The sequence below is a fragment of the Sinohyriopsis cumingii genome, chromosome 15 (genome assembly GCF_028554795.1).
Source record: "Sinohyriopsis cumingii isolate HCF-2022 chromosome 15, ASM2855479v2, whole genome shotgun sequence".
In the NCBI taxonomy this organism is placed as follows: domain Eukaryota; kingdom Metazoa; phylum Mollusca; class Bivalvia; order Unionida; family Unionidae; genus Sinohyriopsis; species Sinohyriopsis cumingii.
Window position 1 is genome coordinate 45,969,324 of NC_142975.1, and position 17,902 is coordinate 45,987,225.

Genomic DNA, 17,902 nt, shown 5'->3' on the forward strand with positions numbered 1-17,902 from the left:
CGCTAATATAGCCTTAATAGAGAGGTTGGACACGGTAAAGTACGTGCTCTATGCAAATCTTGACAAAATTGCGTTAACTGGCTTCATATTAACATCCCATACAGTAATAACTATATAAGACCGGAATTCTTATGTAGGTGGAATGCAATATGAATCGCTATACGTTACAAACTTATCTGTTTTTATTTCTTTAAATCTGGTGCAGCAAGCGAAAAGATTTCTACCCTGTTTGTACTGTTTTTTTTTTGTTTTTTTTTTTGTTTTTTTTTTTGTTTTTTTTTTTTTTGCTATTATATATTCAATAATGTAGTATAAATTTTGATTATTTACTCAAATTTCGTATGTACTGGATTTGGGATGGTGACGTTAGCAGCCAGCCAACACATTTCCACCAAGACAGAAAATATTTAATAGCACTATGCACAGACTGAGAAGCAGAGTGAAACTTGGGGGATTATTTATGGTGTAGATATATTTATTTAGCATCATTTTCTACAAAGCTATCGATTATCGATAGCTTTGTAGAAAATGATGCTAAATAAATACGTTTATTTTATTCGACTCCCAGCATGAGGTTAGTCCACTGGGTTGTCTGTTTGTTTCGTATTTTGCAATATACATATATATGAATAATATCAATAGGCACGTGACATGCATTCGTGCACAAAGTTGGCTGAATAGTTTTGAGCAACCTCAGGAAAATTAAATATTTATAGACTAAAGGATAGACAGTGTCTCACGTCATAGTTCACACGGTAACCATGGAAATAGCCAAAATAATTCATAAAACATTAGTGTAGCACTTTACTGATACTAAGCGTGCATTTAATAATTAATACATATTCTTTAAATCATAGCCTGGTGCCCTTATTCACGGCAAATGTGTTCTTTCTCTGTCATTTTGCATTCATAAAGCGCAGTCCTTTGAGTCATTATGCTTTGTGATTCCAAACTTGCTTACTCAAGTCAATATTTTCATATGACGCTTTTAAAAGCTTCTAAAATTTATATTCTTCAGATATTTGCTGGCATATTCCTCTGCATCTTCCGGTATATATTAGCATTGCTGTAAAAGCAAACAAAAGACACAAAAAAATCACGAAAATTCAAATTTGTCAAAGGTACCGTAAACAAACGTGACATAAAATATGAGGTCAAGTAAAAATAGATCAATACATCTCTTATAAATCTAAGTATAATCGATAATATACTTTCTAGGTAAACCCTAACAGTCTTGGCAAATTATGAACCTATTGTATATATATATATTGGCTTGTCTTTGTCTGTGTGTCAGTGTTGTTCTGTGCGTGAGTGTCTTTCTGTCTGTCTGTGAGTGTGTTATACAGAGATCACTCAAACAATTCAGGTATACTCTCCCACGCACATCCAGGGAGTAAATACGGATAATTTATATACTACATTTGTCAACAGGTACATATATCTACATGATCAGATGTAGATAATTCAGTGTCACAGAAGTCATGCATACATATATAGAATAAAATAAACACAAATTAAAGTCCGTATTTTACTATATCGTTTCAGTTTGTAAAGAAAGAATTTCTTTCGTGAGATTTTAAACGAACGGAGGGAATTTTAATTTCAAAATTTAGCATCAACGGAGTTAGGGATTTTTAAAAGATAGGAGCTTTTGATATATATATTAACTGGAGAAAGATTGTTTAGAGACGTATATATCACGATTCCTTTAAATTAAAGAATACCTTTCTGCACTGAAAAGCAAAGTAGACCTAAGTTACATTAGTCGGTGGAGTCGAAATAGAATGTTTCTGAAGTATTAGGGCGTCCTTTTACTGGAATTTGTCAATTGTGAATAAATTATAATTCCACGGGTTATCCCATATGGCGTATCCGTAGTCTATCTGTGGTAGAAAAATATCCAGAAAAAGATTAAATGACTGGGGCGGTATTAATTTCGACAGTAATTTTTGAGGATTAAGTCTATGTGATTATCTGTGAATTCCATCTGAAGTGTTGATGAATGTAGATACCACGAAATTTTTTATTTTTAACACAAGGTAGGTTTTAGCCATTTTATTCTGATAAGTAAATCCATGTCAGTGGATAGGCGTTCTTTGTTCTGGTTATCATACATTTCGTTTTAGCTGCATTGGCATACATTCTATTTTGTTTACACTAAAACGATGCATTGTTGAAGTCGATTTGAAGTTTGTCGATTTATTTACATCAAGATCATACACATACAAAGATTTTAGTGTTCGATTACACTGGATAAAAAGCTAACGCGTTGAGAAACAGTAAAGAAAGAGGGGGCCCTAATATAGCGCCTTGCAGAACACTACTTAGAATATGACTGCGCCAGTTAGATTCATTAGCTAGTAGCCAGTGGTCAATAAGATTCGTCCAGGCAGTTTAAAAATGAATCTTTAAGTCGAAAACCTGATTGCGATTTGTGGAAGAGCTAGTTCTTGTGAAGACAAATGAAGAGATACTGCATGCTTGTATGTTTTACAGCAATTTTTGAAAGTAAACGTTGAACAGGTAATGGTCGATAGGTGATTCTTTTCATTTCATGGGTGACATGTAATAAGCTACAAATGAATGGTGATATAACTAAAACCATTCTGATTACCACACAAAGATGTTCTCAGTTCTAACCGTTACTTCAAATAGTAAATATCAGCGAAACCAAAATTAATTTCACACAATCAGTAGAGGTCACCCCTACTAGTATTCTCAGTACACAAGTATGTCATGAACTTATTTAATTCAGCATATCTGGAGTTGAGACATGTCAGTTCCTTTCGCAATTTTCTTGTATCTTCATTGGTACCTTCTAGACTTGACTGCAGCAATTCACTTATATCTGGTTCTTCTCAATATCTACTACAGAAACTTTAAAATGTTCAAAACTCTCATCTCTACAGCGCCAAAAATCGATCACTAATCTCCCTGATCTGCACCCTCCACCAGCTACACGTTCGTTGACTGCCTCCAGTCCAAAATGCCTATCTGACCTCAACCATTTGTACATTCCATCTAGAAAATGATGCTCCTTCTGTGACACTGATATTCTCATGATTATAGCTATTAAAAACAATTCCTAAAAACAACGTTCTTGTGTCTACCAGGGTCCATTTACCCCTAAAGAATTGCATAATGAGTTTAGACACACTGACAATGAGATCTCATTCTAACGTGCTGATTAAAGCTTAGCTATTGCGATGTCAAGAACAGACATATGACTTACAATATTACCTTACCCTTCATTAATTTCAGCATGCTTTTGTTTGTAATGTCGTTGTATAGTTTATGTAATCTTGTCTATATATGTGTAGTTATATGTTAATTTATCTATATATGTGTCATTATGTGTTAATTAACTAATATTTTAAAGCGCTTAGAGCTTTTCAAGATCGAGCGCTGTACTAAGTTCCCAATATTATTATTGTTGGCAGTTGTATTTGTTAGGTATATTTAAATTATGTTGTGTGATTGACTTTGTAACTGAGTGCAAGAGTTTGGACCTACCTGACTAATGTCTTTTTTTTTTGTAAATAACATATCACATAGCTAATGTTTGACCGGTTGTAGGTTATATATCAATATGATTATTATTTGAGGTTAACATGTTTACTTGGGTTTGAGTTCATGACATTGGTTTTCCCCTCGGGAAATCATGGTGTACGTGTTTTTGCCATGTTCTTTACAAAAATTTAGTACTAGGTCTAATTTTGTTGGCAATTTAGAATATTGTAGAAATAAACTTTCGACCCTCTCACATTATGACTTGGGTATAAGGGAAAAGTAAAAAGAAGTCCTTTAGTATCATCATAACATCTTAAGTGGAATCGGATATTTTCAGCTGTGTACAGTTTAAATTTGAGATAATTTCTTTGTTTAAATTATTAACTGGAATTAAAAGGTACATACTACTATTTTAAAAGTAAATCACTATTTTAGGAATACATGTTGGATTATATCATTGTGACGCATCAAGACTGTTAGTGCATCAGCTCTATTCCAGGTTATTGGATCATCAGAATTCCAAGCTTGGAATTCATTTGGAACACCGCTGGAATTCATTCGGAATACTCTATACTTTGGGACTTGAGATATAACTTTTACGACTGTTTGCGATTTAATTAATAAAGACTTTAAATTCTTTTCAAAATTTTACTTTGTATTCTAGGGGAATAAGTTATTTGTTGAATGAACAACACTCTTTGGTTTTCGCTCCGCTCTTTTACTTAGTAAAAGAGGGGCCCCGAGTGAACGAGTGGTCTAAAGCGCTCACTGTTACGGATCACTGCCATCTCACCTCTGTCTACGTCGGTTCTAGTCTCAGATTCGGCTAATTGGGTTATGTGAGAAAGCTTGCCAGAAGTTGTGTGTGTGTGTGTTTGTGTGATTAGGATTTTTAAAATAGCTTTAACAATTTTTCAGTCATATCGCTACGATGTCTGCAGTGTGGTAGTTTATAGTGATGTCTAGCACTGGGGCACCAGGCCGCAGGCATGTAGCATTATGTCCCACCCAGTCACATTATCCTAAAACCAGGCCAACCAGTCCTAACACTAACCTCCTAATGCTGAGCACCAAGCGAGGTAGCTGTTAGTACCATTTTTGTAAGTCTTTGGTATGACTTGGCCGGGTTTGAACCCACGACCTCCCGCTTCCGCTTGCCAGAAGCTTCTCTTGGGTCGGTAGTTCTTTCCTGAGTTTTCCCGGGTTATTCACCATTTATACTGGCCGCCATGCATAGCATATCTTGTGCTGAACAATGGCGTTAAACCCTACAACTACAACAAAAACAATAACTTAGCTAAAGAAAATAGGGTCAACACTGTATTACTACTGTTTCCTTTATAAACCGCGAGTTTCTATGACTTTGGATGTTACATGGAATGATACTGCAGTTAATTAAGTCGTTCAATGAACAAGATTTGCAAAACCATTTTATTAATAAATATATATTTATGTGTGTGTGTGTGTGTGTGTGTGTGTGAGTGCGCGTATGCAGGTTTTATCATTATATACAGTGCTCATACATAAACGAGGATCAATGTTCAACCCAATAAACAAAATGCCAGGATCACATAGGCCTATGGTTCCAATATACTCTTATATAAAAGTTTTGAGACAACCTCTCTTCTTTCTATCTCGACCTTAAAACTCACGTTATTGTTGTAATCATAATTGCCCTCCTTTTCTACATTGCTGGAATTGTCATTGTCGCCCGGATCACCACCATAATTAGCAAACGTTGTTTTCGGTGGGCACTGAAAATATAGAGCAGATTGAAACGTTAGAATATATATATATATATATATATATATATATATATATATATATATATATATATATATATATATATGAAGAGAGAGAGAGAGAGAGATGTTGTATGTATCTGAGTATATATAAAAATATGACACCAGATGTCAGCTGCATATATACATATAACTCATCGTTTACAGAACACTGAGAGAGAGAGAGAGAGAGAGAGAGAGAGAGATGTAGAAATTGATGACAAGAAAAGTTATAAACCGAATGGCAAAGATCAGTACAAACCCTCAAGCAGAATACTGAGAAATATAACCAACGTCGAGTGGTGGGAACAATCAATGCCTGCAGCAGGCATTCTTTCGACATCTTTTCATCAGGTGTTCAAAACCTATAGTTCAAACTCTCTACCGGACCAGCAATAAACAGTTACCCGCTGAATAGTTGCCTCGTCATACGTTGATATTTTATTTAGTAGTACATAAATACAGTTTTGTCTAATTCAATACCCTATGGGTCCCTGGACACCTGTTATCGCCTCTAACCTCCATAACAACCATCCCGCGAGCGACCCATAGACGTTTGATTATTTTTGGGGTTACTAAAAGTGTAAACACACGCATGACGCGAGTGCCAAATGGGTATTGGGGTCTCATACGGTTGTCAGTGTCTCTATAGGTTATCGAAAAACGTCAAGCAGCATTTCCGTACTACTCCAATCTGCAGTGATTGTGGAAAATAACATACTGCAGAGTGATGATATTGCTCAGACTGGCAGGCAATCTATGTACCAGTTAATATATGCACTGCGTGAAGATTGTTTTTTTAAATTCTTTTACTCAACTTTTACTGCCTGTAAGTCTGCTACCGCGCTTTTTTTTTATTTGTGTTTGGAGTTGTGATTTTCCATTTCTGCCAACACAATCTCAACTCGGCCGCACTGATTTTTTTAACCCTCGATTGGAACTGATTGCAATTTGCTGATCTTAATAAGATTGCTTTGTGTTGCGACAAGCAACTCGGAATAGACGGGTAATCGGGAAGGCAGTCGCATCGAATTTAGGTTGCTAGAGCCACCGGAGACACCAGTTACTGTCGATATAGTTTCGACAATAATACCGAATGGTGCATGTTGTCGTGATTTCAGTAAAAAACCAAGACGGTCGGGTTGCTGCGGCAGCGAGCCCAGAAATAACATCTGCGACTAAACTTGGACACTGGTACATTATGATCAGTGCGGTTCTCTTAGGAATTCCCCCGGCTGCTGCTGTTCCGATTCGACTATATTTTCACGTCGGTAAGACTGAGGGTCGATCGTAGTTCTTCTAATAATAATATAGCAGCATATTTTAATTGCACAACAGGCAGATCATGTCCGGTCTGATCAATACGCACACGCACTTCTCACCAGCTATTCTTTTTGATTGGCACAATTGCCATGAAGTTATAAAATATTTCTGCCTCGGGAATACTTAAAAGTTCTGGCGATGGTGCAATCAAAATTGCATCATATTCAAGACACAACAATTGCTCTAAAGCCTTTGTCGTCTGAAGATCGTCTGTGCCCAATTAATGTGAGCCGAACAAGTGCGTCCTTGTTGCTGAGTAACAGTCAAGACATTTCTCTTCTCAATTAAGTCAACGTTGGTATAAAATATTTGTTTATGAATTTAACCTGGGTGGATACATCAGCGAATGCTACTTCGATATTGTAGAAACGATTCCGGAGTGTTCTTAATCTGGTTTTGGAGTCAATGCTTGAGCATTGTCACGTGCACGTGCGATGGTTCTAGGCTGACCTCGAGTTCTATTTAACCCTTAACACAATTATATGACAGTTCATACGAGGGTTTGATAACAGAACTTTTGACGTAGATATTCGTCGACAAGTGGAGCAAAAATTGTTATCGAGGTTAGTATTCGCCACCAGTTGGTATAATACCCCTTCGGTAAACCTCATAACCGTGGCAAGATTCAATTACCTATATATAACGACATAATCTAATTTTCAGCACAAACACCAAAGACGGCTAATCATTCGTCTTGGATAAACGTTGAATGATTCGAACTGAATTTTTTCTCCGGTCACCAATTATGTTTGATAAAGCAACTATATAAAAATCTATGATAATACTGTCCGGCTTAGTAATTCGTAATATTCATGGTACATGATCAAGACAAGATGTCACTTATCATTTATCAGCATCCTTAATCTACACCACGTACCTTTACTTCCTGTTATGATTAAAAAGTATGATCCGGATTCGTGTAACTTTAAGTTGCGACTATTAGGTCTATCAAAGTGCTTTCATCACAATGAGCTAAAATAAGTCGACCGTTCACTAAGACAAGCGATTTGATTAATTGTATATTGTCTTGTTGCATTATCTTTATTATCGACATAGTCCCTGATTCAACCCTTTTCAGTGACGTCAGCCAAGTTCTTTGTGATAGCGCCTTCCAACTTGACAACGAGATCTTGAATGTTCACGTTTGATGTTTTAAGTTTGCCAGATTGTTCTTAAAAAATCACAAGCTCACCTGGATTGACACCAATAGCAAAATGACCAAGATACTTAGACAAATCCACTTTGGTGGCAAATCGGCTCAGATCCACGACATCACCGTGTCTCGAGCAGAGGAACGACCGCAAATGTTGATATACATGGTTGCATAATAGACATGATAGACATGACTGATATGGTTGCATAATAGACATGATAGACATGACAGACATGGTTGCATAGTAGACATGATATACATGACAGACATGGTTGCATAATAGAAATGATTTACATGACTGATATGGTCGCATAATAGACATGATAGACATGACAGACATGATTGTATCATAGACATGGCAGACATGACTGATATGGTTGCATACTTTCAACATATTTAATGTGAAATTGACAAGGGCTTGCGGAGTTGGTGAGTGCTCCAGTGCACGCAAGAACACAACTACAAGATGACCACATATGGGACCAGCCAACCGCGTTTGCACAGGCAAACTCGAATGAAACAGCGGTTATTTACCGTACTAGGATAAATATTTAACCACTTCGACTGGCTTCGCCAATCCATACGAGTCAAAATACAAACTATGTTGAGGTGTCACTACATATCTGACCCAGTGTGTGTCAGGGCCTACCGATGAATTCAGGTTGATGATGCCAGTTTCACGTGTGCGTGGCACCATCGATGCAAGTCCAACTCTCATCAAAACACCACGAAAATGTTTCATCGATTTTGCCATTGCGAGTAAATCAAGATTGATGACATCTGCCCAAGATTATTCGACGATCCGTGTCTGGCAATCGAAGGCCTGTTCATTTTTATGCAACCTCCAACCTTCTTTTTCAAATCCATTCCTGATGCAGTTCCCATAGCTCCTAACTTTGTAGTTTTTGCAACCGTTGCTGCCAGAAACGCTGTATATGACTGAAAGGAATGGAAATATTCCACCTTTCTTTTGCATTTGTGTCATCTCGGACTTTGATAATTTTAACGTTACTGAAGTGCTTTATGTTTGTGCACCTAAGTGGTGGGAGTAAGGCCGACCTTGGCCTCGTGATATGACATTATTATTCAAATAAGTAACACGTTTAAATTACGAATTTTCCACATGTGCATCAAACACTCTCTTTTGATTATCAGCATCTTCCAACGACAGCATCTTGTCGAAAAGCGTCACAGCATAGCATCGATGTTCATAACCAGTGTTATCAATATATATATATATATATATATATATATATATATATATATATATATATATATATATATATATATATATATATATATATATAAATGAAAATACATGTCTGCGACGGACTGCCTGAACAACTCGAAGTGTTCCAGTGAGAAGTAATAAATTGGGTAAATGTACGAAAGTCTTCTTGGAAAATCTGCACAGCTTTGATGACGTTTTGATGCCGTCCATGTATGACCACACATTGTGATATACTAGTGTAATATGAATAGTGGCGCCTGCATAGTTAAGCTGAATTTATTCAGAGGGTTCCTGATGGCCGTTAAACCGCAAAGAGACCTCAGTTACTTCTAAAGTGTCAAATATAATTTTACTCTGTGTCTGGTCATTGTCTCGCTCTGTAAGTTGAAACTCCATAAACACGTATTGTTGTGTATTGAGGACATGATGGGTACTTATTTGCCAGGTAAACTGTCCCACAATAGCGGAGGGGGGGGGGGTCTGTGCTATATGTGAGAAACAACATCGTTGACTTAGCTCCCGGCTGCATAACGACAACAAGCGTGAATATGTACTCAGTGAAGTGGATAACACAGGCATTAATAACATTAATGTATCTAATACAACCTTTCCGGCAGCGGCACCTGCATCGCGCCAAATGACATCGTTGGAGTTATTCTTACAAAACAAGGTGACCGTGTGTTTAGCGCAAAATATAACCTTGCGAACATCTCTGCAAAATATAAAAATGCATCTGAGGTGAATGGTGTAAAGAAATAGTGAATTACCAATGATTTGTGATCGTCGCTGTGCAAATCCAAGATTGAAATTTGGGTAGGAACCGCTCACCAAGGGGCGGCGGCACCAGATCTGGCATTCAAATCAGCTGGTTGTTTGCCCACAATAGAATCCCGCACAATTTGCTGAAATTAAGCGGTCTATGATCTGCGTGATCGGTTACACCCTTGACAAACATAATGGTTGGGCCAGTGGTTCTCGTGTAATCATCGCTGAATCTGGCTAATCCGAGAATTGTTGAGAACATATCTACATTGTCCAGAATAGATTTAATTTCCTTTCCGTTAATGTAGTAACGCAAACTGTTGAAGAAAGCCATAACAAATCCAAATGGGGCATTGGCACCACAATTGTTATCATCATTTTCTGTACTAGTTTTCCCTCCACTTCCAAATATGCCTCACATGGAAGCAAAAGCCTAGACATGTCTTGTACTTGCTGTTCTATTTTGAATTGATTATGATCTCTGGCAGGATATGAGTAATAATGAAGATCTCTCTTTTGCTTTAATCCAGTAACGCGGGCGCTCCCACTTCAAATGCTCGATCAAATACTTCTTTGAACTGCGTCATGGTTTATAGATTAATGATTTTTTTCAGTACCGTGCAAAGCCACTCCATATGACCAAATTTGCAATTGTTGAATCTGTCAATCGCTGTTGAGCGGCTTCGATAATAATTTTACTCCCTGCAGGCAGCATTGATTCAGCGATGGTAATGCAACTTGATCCGTGCTCGTGTTATAAATCGCCGTACTCGAAAGCGCCTGAGCCGCCTGCGAGCCCCGTTATTTTAATTGTTCCACTGCGGAACCTTTAACACTCTTCACGACCTGAACGGCCAATTGTTTGCGATGGGAGTAGCGATGATAAGGTTGTGATTGCTTTTGGTGCGCTTGTAAATAATCCACGAACAACGTTACCGAACCCAGTTCCATAATAGGTCTCGCTTTAGCTACGCGAATGCGTTTATTACGTCCATGCACGACTGTCATTGTTGTTATTAAACGTCAGGCTGATCTCTAATCTCGAGATCAAAGGACCTGGTTCCTAGGTGGGTGAAGACCCAAACAAGATATACCCCTGTATAACTACATCCGTCGTGTCAGACCTACTTTCGTAACTATCATTGATGACATCAAGGGTTAAATTGACCTGCGTCGTTGAGTTTATTTCACAATATGAGGCCCGGTATGATATCCTGTCTCTTTAGATAATGAACGAAACATGTGCATACTTTGAAGATCATCTCAGAGTCAAGTAAGCAAAGTTATCAACGACAACTGTCCACTGCTAACGAGATATTATAACGATTCAATGGCAGTAACGGAGCTGAATGTGGGAACATGGTCCCGAAAATAATTTTTGAGTCCTTGCAAGTCAACACCGAAATTCTTGTCGAACCTCGCCTTTGATTGAGGTAATATCGTATGCAGTAGAGGGAAGTTCGATTGAATACCTGTTGGTGCCATTATCTGACGAAAACACAAATGAATTGTTCGCTGTCAGACCACCAAACGGCTGGGATCAGATATAAGGCCAAATGTAATACACTTGTAATGAAGCTAGTGCGATCTCAAGTGTACAATAATCCTCAGCGGTCACACTTGTAGAAAAAGTCACAATGCATTATAATTTGTTGGATGAGATGATGATCGTCGGGGTCACACTTTGGGCTATATTTACAGCCGACTGTTGCATCGATGCATATATTTCACATAGCACACGCACCATCTCAGTCGTTTCAGTATTTATCATCAGTGTTGTATATTTTGTGGATATTTTCAACAAGTTCATGTATATACGCACATGGCGTGTTTCTGTCCATGAGGTCGTTGGTGAGAAGCCTCTAGCAAATCGGGATAGCATCATTAATAAATGTTGTCATATACTCACACTGCCTATTGTCTGCATCTTGGTAACGTGCTCTGCAAAATCAACTGAATTGGGATGTCATTCTGATACACATGGCCCCGGAATCATCTGTGTAATTAGCTTGTTCTTAAGTATTTCGTCAAAACGGTCAGACACAGGAGGCGAATTATCATGTTACTTTTCAGTGTGTACTCTCTCATGCAAGACATTCTGCAATTTCTTTAGTTTTGATTGCCTCAGTTATCTGCCTAGGCTTTTGTCCTTCTTGTCCATGATCACAACCAAATTTACCAACTTATCAAATGCTCTGACTTTGTTTCGGAGAATTCAGAGAACATATTATGCACCTCTTTAATGAACCTATATAAGGCTTTCAGACGATACAAATATCTCAACTTGTTGGTCACATACTTGACATTCCATTCGCATGGAAAATTTACGATACCCTTTGTAACTTCCATAAACGTTTTCCATATATTCTGCTAATCAATAGACTCACTGCCACTCTTTCGTATATGAACAACTGCTGACACTTTCTTCAACATGAGAATATCCACAATTCGATCATATTATCTTCTGTACAGACAGCAGTGGTTATAAAGACTATAACACAAACTGGAAAAATCAATACACAGTAGAGACTACTCCCTGCAGTATTTTCCTTTCCACAATCACTGCAGACTAGAGTAATACGGAAATGCTGGTTGACCTAATTCGATACACTAATTGGAACCTCTAACTCCCATGACTGACACACTGGCATCACGTGTGTGTTTAGACCTCTAGCCAACCCTCAACAAAAATATAACAAAACAGTTATGGGTCTCGTGGGGTATAAGTTATAATGGTGGTTAGAGGCGAGAACGGGTGTCTAGGGTACGATAGGGTATCGAATGAGGCACAAATGGCATTTCCGTACTACTGTTTTTAAATGCTCTTTCAGAGATTGTTTGTTCTTACTTAGACTATAGTCTGCTGTTTCTTTGTTATGCCTGAAAATGTTGATTACGCATCTCCATCTCAAATTATATATATATATATATATATATATATATATATATATATATATATATATATATATATATATATATATATATATATATATATATAACTCTTCCAAAAATGGTGTGTGAAACAGAGCCTGACCACGCTAATAAGATCTCCAGACAAAATCTAATAGTAATCTACAGTGTACACTAGCTCGTGAGCGGATGCTGATGCTTTCAAACTAATTTGAGTGATAATAAAAGACTACTTACTGTTGTCGCCGATAGTATGAAAACGTTGTAATACATAATAATTGCTATCCGTTAAGAATGGCATTTTTAATATGCGGTTTTAGAGTGGTGGGTAAAGAAAGTAGTTCTTTATGCAATGGGATCAATGTGTCATTTCAAAGCTTTTCCGAATGAACGTTTACGTTGTAACACATTTCTTTCATAGAACAAACTAATACAAATGATAATCTCTCTCTCTGTCTGTTTATTTATATAGTACACAAACATAATTATCCCAAATTCACACACAGTGCAAGTTTAATGATAATAAGTGAAGCTTTATCAAGTTGTATCATGAATAAGTAAGACAGGTTGATCCAGAGACATATATGGACAAATCAAATCCCATATGCTGCCAACATACTAGCATAATAGTATAAACATAAATATTAAACAAAAACAGGTCGTAATTCGACTCTCTTCCAAACAATAACGAGACTTTTCAAGGGGTAAGCGAAATGTACTTATACGAACGTATACTTATATATACGAAATATAATTATACGAACTTATATTTTTATATATGAAATATACTTATATGAACTTATACTTATATATACGAAATATATTTATACGAATTTATACTTATATATACGAAATATACGAAGCTTAGATTCAAATAAAAGTAAAAGCAGTAATCTGCAGGTTCAACTTGGTTCAGATAGTTTTCTATTTTTTGCAATAAACTCCAGGGTTGTCCGTGTAGCTTTCAGGAGTTAGGGGTTAGAATATTTATGATCAAACTTAAAAATGTCCAGCCTTCTGAAAGCTTTTAAAAAGTCGTACCTTAATTAGTGGAAAGAGCGCATATTTTATCGAGTTATATTGGTTGAAAATAATTAACTATCTTGAGGAAATAGAGATTAAATATTTCTGTTTTGAAACTAAAAAGAAGACACCCACCCCCCCACCCCGCAAAAGAATAGATTTGTCATTTTCCAGACAGAATTTGTTCTCCTTCATCACAGCAATTTTAGAAAATGTAAACGATTTTCCTTTTATTTATAAAGTTTGACTTAAATTGACATTGTATGTTTTAAAAATAATAAAACACGTTTCTACTTGGCAGACATAAAAAATGTGTGGTTGCTATGGAGGCATGAAAACAAAATTAGCTAAAACGTGTCACAGTTAAACATTTATTGAAAGTTTGACAACATTGAATGAAGTGTTTAGAAGATGGTGAAATTATGCTTCTTACCTGGCTGTCGCGGTGACCAAGATAAACATATTTGTAGATTATCACATAATAAATATTTCATGAAATACTTTAATATATTGTTTCCAGTGTATTCTGGATGGAAATGTACAAGATATATTTTCTACCTGGTTGCTTTGGATTTTAATGGTTGCTATGGAAGCTGTCAAAAATACTAATAGAATGTTTAGCCAAATATGACTACGTCATTAGATGTCGAAGTATTTTTTGATCAGATAGTTATGGGAACTAAAATTGTGTCTCTTCATAAGTGTATGCGGGGCAGATGATATTAGTGTGTGTATGTGTGTGTGTCTTTGTAAGTGCTCAACAGATGTATATATATAATTCTAGGATAAATATCTTAACAATTTTCATGTTATGAGTTATGAACAAGTTCCAAATCACATGATCTGTGCTGGACAAGGACATGTATCAAAGTTTGCTTCTTCTTTCCCTTCAAACATACATATGGCGTAATTTCCAAGTCTCCTCCTCAGGGTTTGTACTGGAAATGTGTCTGATTTCTTCTCGTGTCATTGAACCAATATCTGGTTAAAAGGTGTAGATCTCAACTATTTCCAGTTAATGATTGAGGGGCAAGCCCCCATCCTAAGGGTCCTGACCTACGTTCTGTATTGGATAGGGCCGTATGTCTAGTTCTGTCTCATGACCCACGGTCTGTATTGGATAGAGCAGAATGTCTAGTTCTGTCTCATGACCCACGGTCTATATTGGATAGGGTAGTAGTCTAGTTCTACTTCTATATCACGTCCCTCAGACACATATATGGTTGTTGACTGAGGATCTCACAGTTTACAAGTTGTTACCTTGATGAAACATATCCACGTGGACCTTCCTCGGCAAGACCAGAGAGTGCAACACACACGACCAATGTATGTTATAGCCCTTGCATTGAAGATAACAACAACCGTCTTTAAGATTTCTACCTAAAATAACCTCAAACTATTTAGATTTTTGCAGAAACGCTAACCATTCATTTGCAACAACTATGTACATCTAAAGACCACGCCCAATTATATCATAAAATTTAAATCTGTGTCTTCAATATTGTAGGAAATGTAATACGTTAGAATTTTCTTTCTATGTTTCATACCTTACACATTTTCTATTAAATTGTCCGATGCACTTTGCAGTTGATTTTTAGTATCATTATATCCCCCAGTCTTATAAATGTAAAGAAAACAAGTTTAAAGGTAGTGGTTTTTGTATGAAGCTGTATTTAGGTGGTTTTATTTTAATTTTAATGGCCGAGCTCCTCTGATTGCTAGGTGTTCAAAGTATAGAAATGTTAACAAACAAGAAACTGTCTTCTCTTTAGATGATACTTTTATGATAGTGAATTATAATCTATTCCAAGAACACAAAATTCAAATGTATTTTGTATAAAGAAACCAACCCCGTTCTTTGAAACACTCTAGGTAAAGTACAGATCCGACGAGAGTAAAATGATACGATACGTTGCCATAACAGTTACACTCCTATTAGTGTAAGCTATCCTCACAATTCACCTAAAGAGACAAAATGGTTTTAGACTCTAACAGAGGAGAATCGCTGAAAGGCCTCTGCTGGCTCAAATAATTATGTTAACCAATCTTTTTAATGGTCTATGTGTAATGCGATACCAGAGAAAAAATAATGAATAAGGAATAAAACCTAAACACATTCATTAATTATGATACCCTGCTGAATGCATGTGTAGTCCATTTAATGCACGGTAAAAATGTTGGAAGAGTCTAACTCAAGTGTATCTTTTGTCATGTTATTTATCGCTTCTTTCTCCGTCTTCTTGATTGAAATACTATCATAACACAAACCACATTTCTTCTTTTGGTATGTTTGTCTTGGACAATCTTACTGTTCACAAGGAATCATGAACGTCTACGGTACCATTCGCAGTTGTTAGAATATGTAAACATTATTTATGTGCTCATTATTATGTAAACATCATTCATGATGTAGTGCTCGTTTGAAAAGAATACATTTAGGTATAAGGCATATTTTCGTGGATTTATACACATTTGTTTTTCAAATAGCGGGAATTCATCCCACTGGGGAACTCTTTATTTTATTATATGGATATTGCAAAATAAAACATGTTTATCTTTGTGTCATAATGTCAGAAAAGATTTTGAGTTTTAATGTAGTGGTGATTCAATTTTGATACGAAAAAGAAATATCACATATCTTCATCAGTATCTTGACACCATGTTATGATTACCGTACACATATACATATAATATTTCACAATAACAGTTACACTTATATCAGTGTCAGCTCACTTTGGGTCTAAACAAACAAAATGGTTTTGGATTCTAGTAGAGGAGAATCATTGGTAGGCCTCCTCTAAGCTGGCTCGAATAAGTCTGTTAAACAATGGTTATCTGATGAGATACCTGAAACAAGATTATGAATAATAGAAACTAAACCAAATTCATTAAGTATTATACCATGCTGAATAAATATTACATCCATACAATACAGAGTAAAGCAATGTTGAGTAAATCATCTGAACTCTGGTTAAACAGTAACAGTTCTTCGAATTAAGCAATATTAATTACGTAATAAACAGCTTTTGGTTACGTAGATAGCATGCACTGCAGTCATGTACTTAGTTAAAGGTCAAAAGGATGCAAGTATATATTTATACCTTCAATTTTCACGTTAATTTCCAGTAACGAAAACACTATTTCTTAAACTGAATGTATATTCATCAATAGTCTAGGGTTTCTATAATGGCTTTGAAACGTTCCTCGTTCTGTAATATCAACTTACAGTATCCTATTTTCCATGTAGAAAGCTGGAAGTGTCTAGCTCCATTGTATATTTTGTCCCGTCTTCTATTTCTTCTTTCTCAGTCGTCTTGATCATAATAATCCCGTATGTACAGGCAGATTTTCCACAAAATACATTACTTCTTCTGGAACGCGCCTCTTCGATAATATTAACGTTACTTGGAATCATGAGAATCTACCGTAAAAGCCGCATTTGTTCGAATATGTAAACATCATTCCTGCGGGCTATTTACAGAACTCAAAACTGACGTTGCCGTTTTTGAAATCTGGAAGTTTGACTTAGATTATCTGAGTCGGTTAAAATGTTTGGTTTGTACTTTATTGAGCAGAAATTTGCGTTTTTATAATGACGCAGCTCCTTTTGAGTGTCCTGGAATTTTAAAATATTTCATATTATGCAGAAGTCCTAATTTAAGTGGACATAAGCAAAATGATTTAAACGTTTAAATAGGTTACACTGAACTAATTTTGACGAAATACACCATTCGCGTGCACGCTTGTATTAAGTTACATGACCCTCTACATGCATGTGAGAAACAGGCGTTATTTTACATCGCAATCTCTGAATCATCTTTGGTAGTCGACAATGTACTCGTTGTACGAAACAATACACATATCTGTCTCAGATTAAATTGATATAGGGAATACAGACAATAGTGTCTAAGAAACTACGCACCACATACAACAATCACTGGAGCGTATGCGATATATATCAATTGACAGTATCTCATTTTTGTCCAAATAGAGTGGTATTTCTCAAGATGCATTTAGATGTAAAGCTTCTCAACTGCGGATTATTTAATCTCAGAAAACGAGTAAAGGCAAGCGTCAGTCAATGCTTTCTTGCGAGACAAAAGAATGAAGAGATATGAATAATTCTATCCAAATCCAGCCATATTTATGTCGCAATCAAGCAAAACATTTAGTGTGGACATTAGACGAAGGGGACCCTGCCGGCATATT

The 17,902-nt window shown here is 36.4% G+C and overlaps 1 protein-coding gene across 2 annotated transcripts in view; it reads right to left on the reverse strand.

Moving 5' to 3' along the window:
• Positions 1-789: 789 nt before the first annotated feature.
• LOC149781731 (netrin receptor UNC5A-like) overlaps positions 790-17,902 on the reverse strand; it is a 56,643-nt gene continuing 39,530 nt past the window's right edge. For both annotated transcript variants that reach the window (XM_089935843.1, XM_089935842.1), the window contains 2 exons: positions 5,163-5,264; positions 790-1,066 (listed from right to left, as the gene is read on the reverse strand). In XM_089935843.1, the coding sequence (XP_089791969.1) occupies positions 1,058-1,066; positions 5,163-5,264 (111 nt within the window). In that variant the 3' untranslated portion in view covers positions 790-1,057. The remainder of the gene's footprint in view (positions 1,067-5,162; positions 5,265-17,902) is intronic.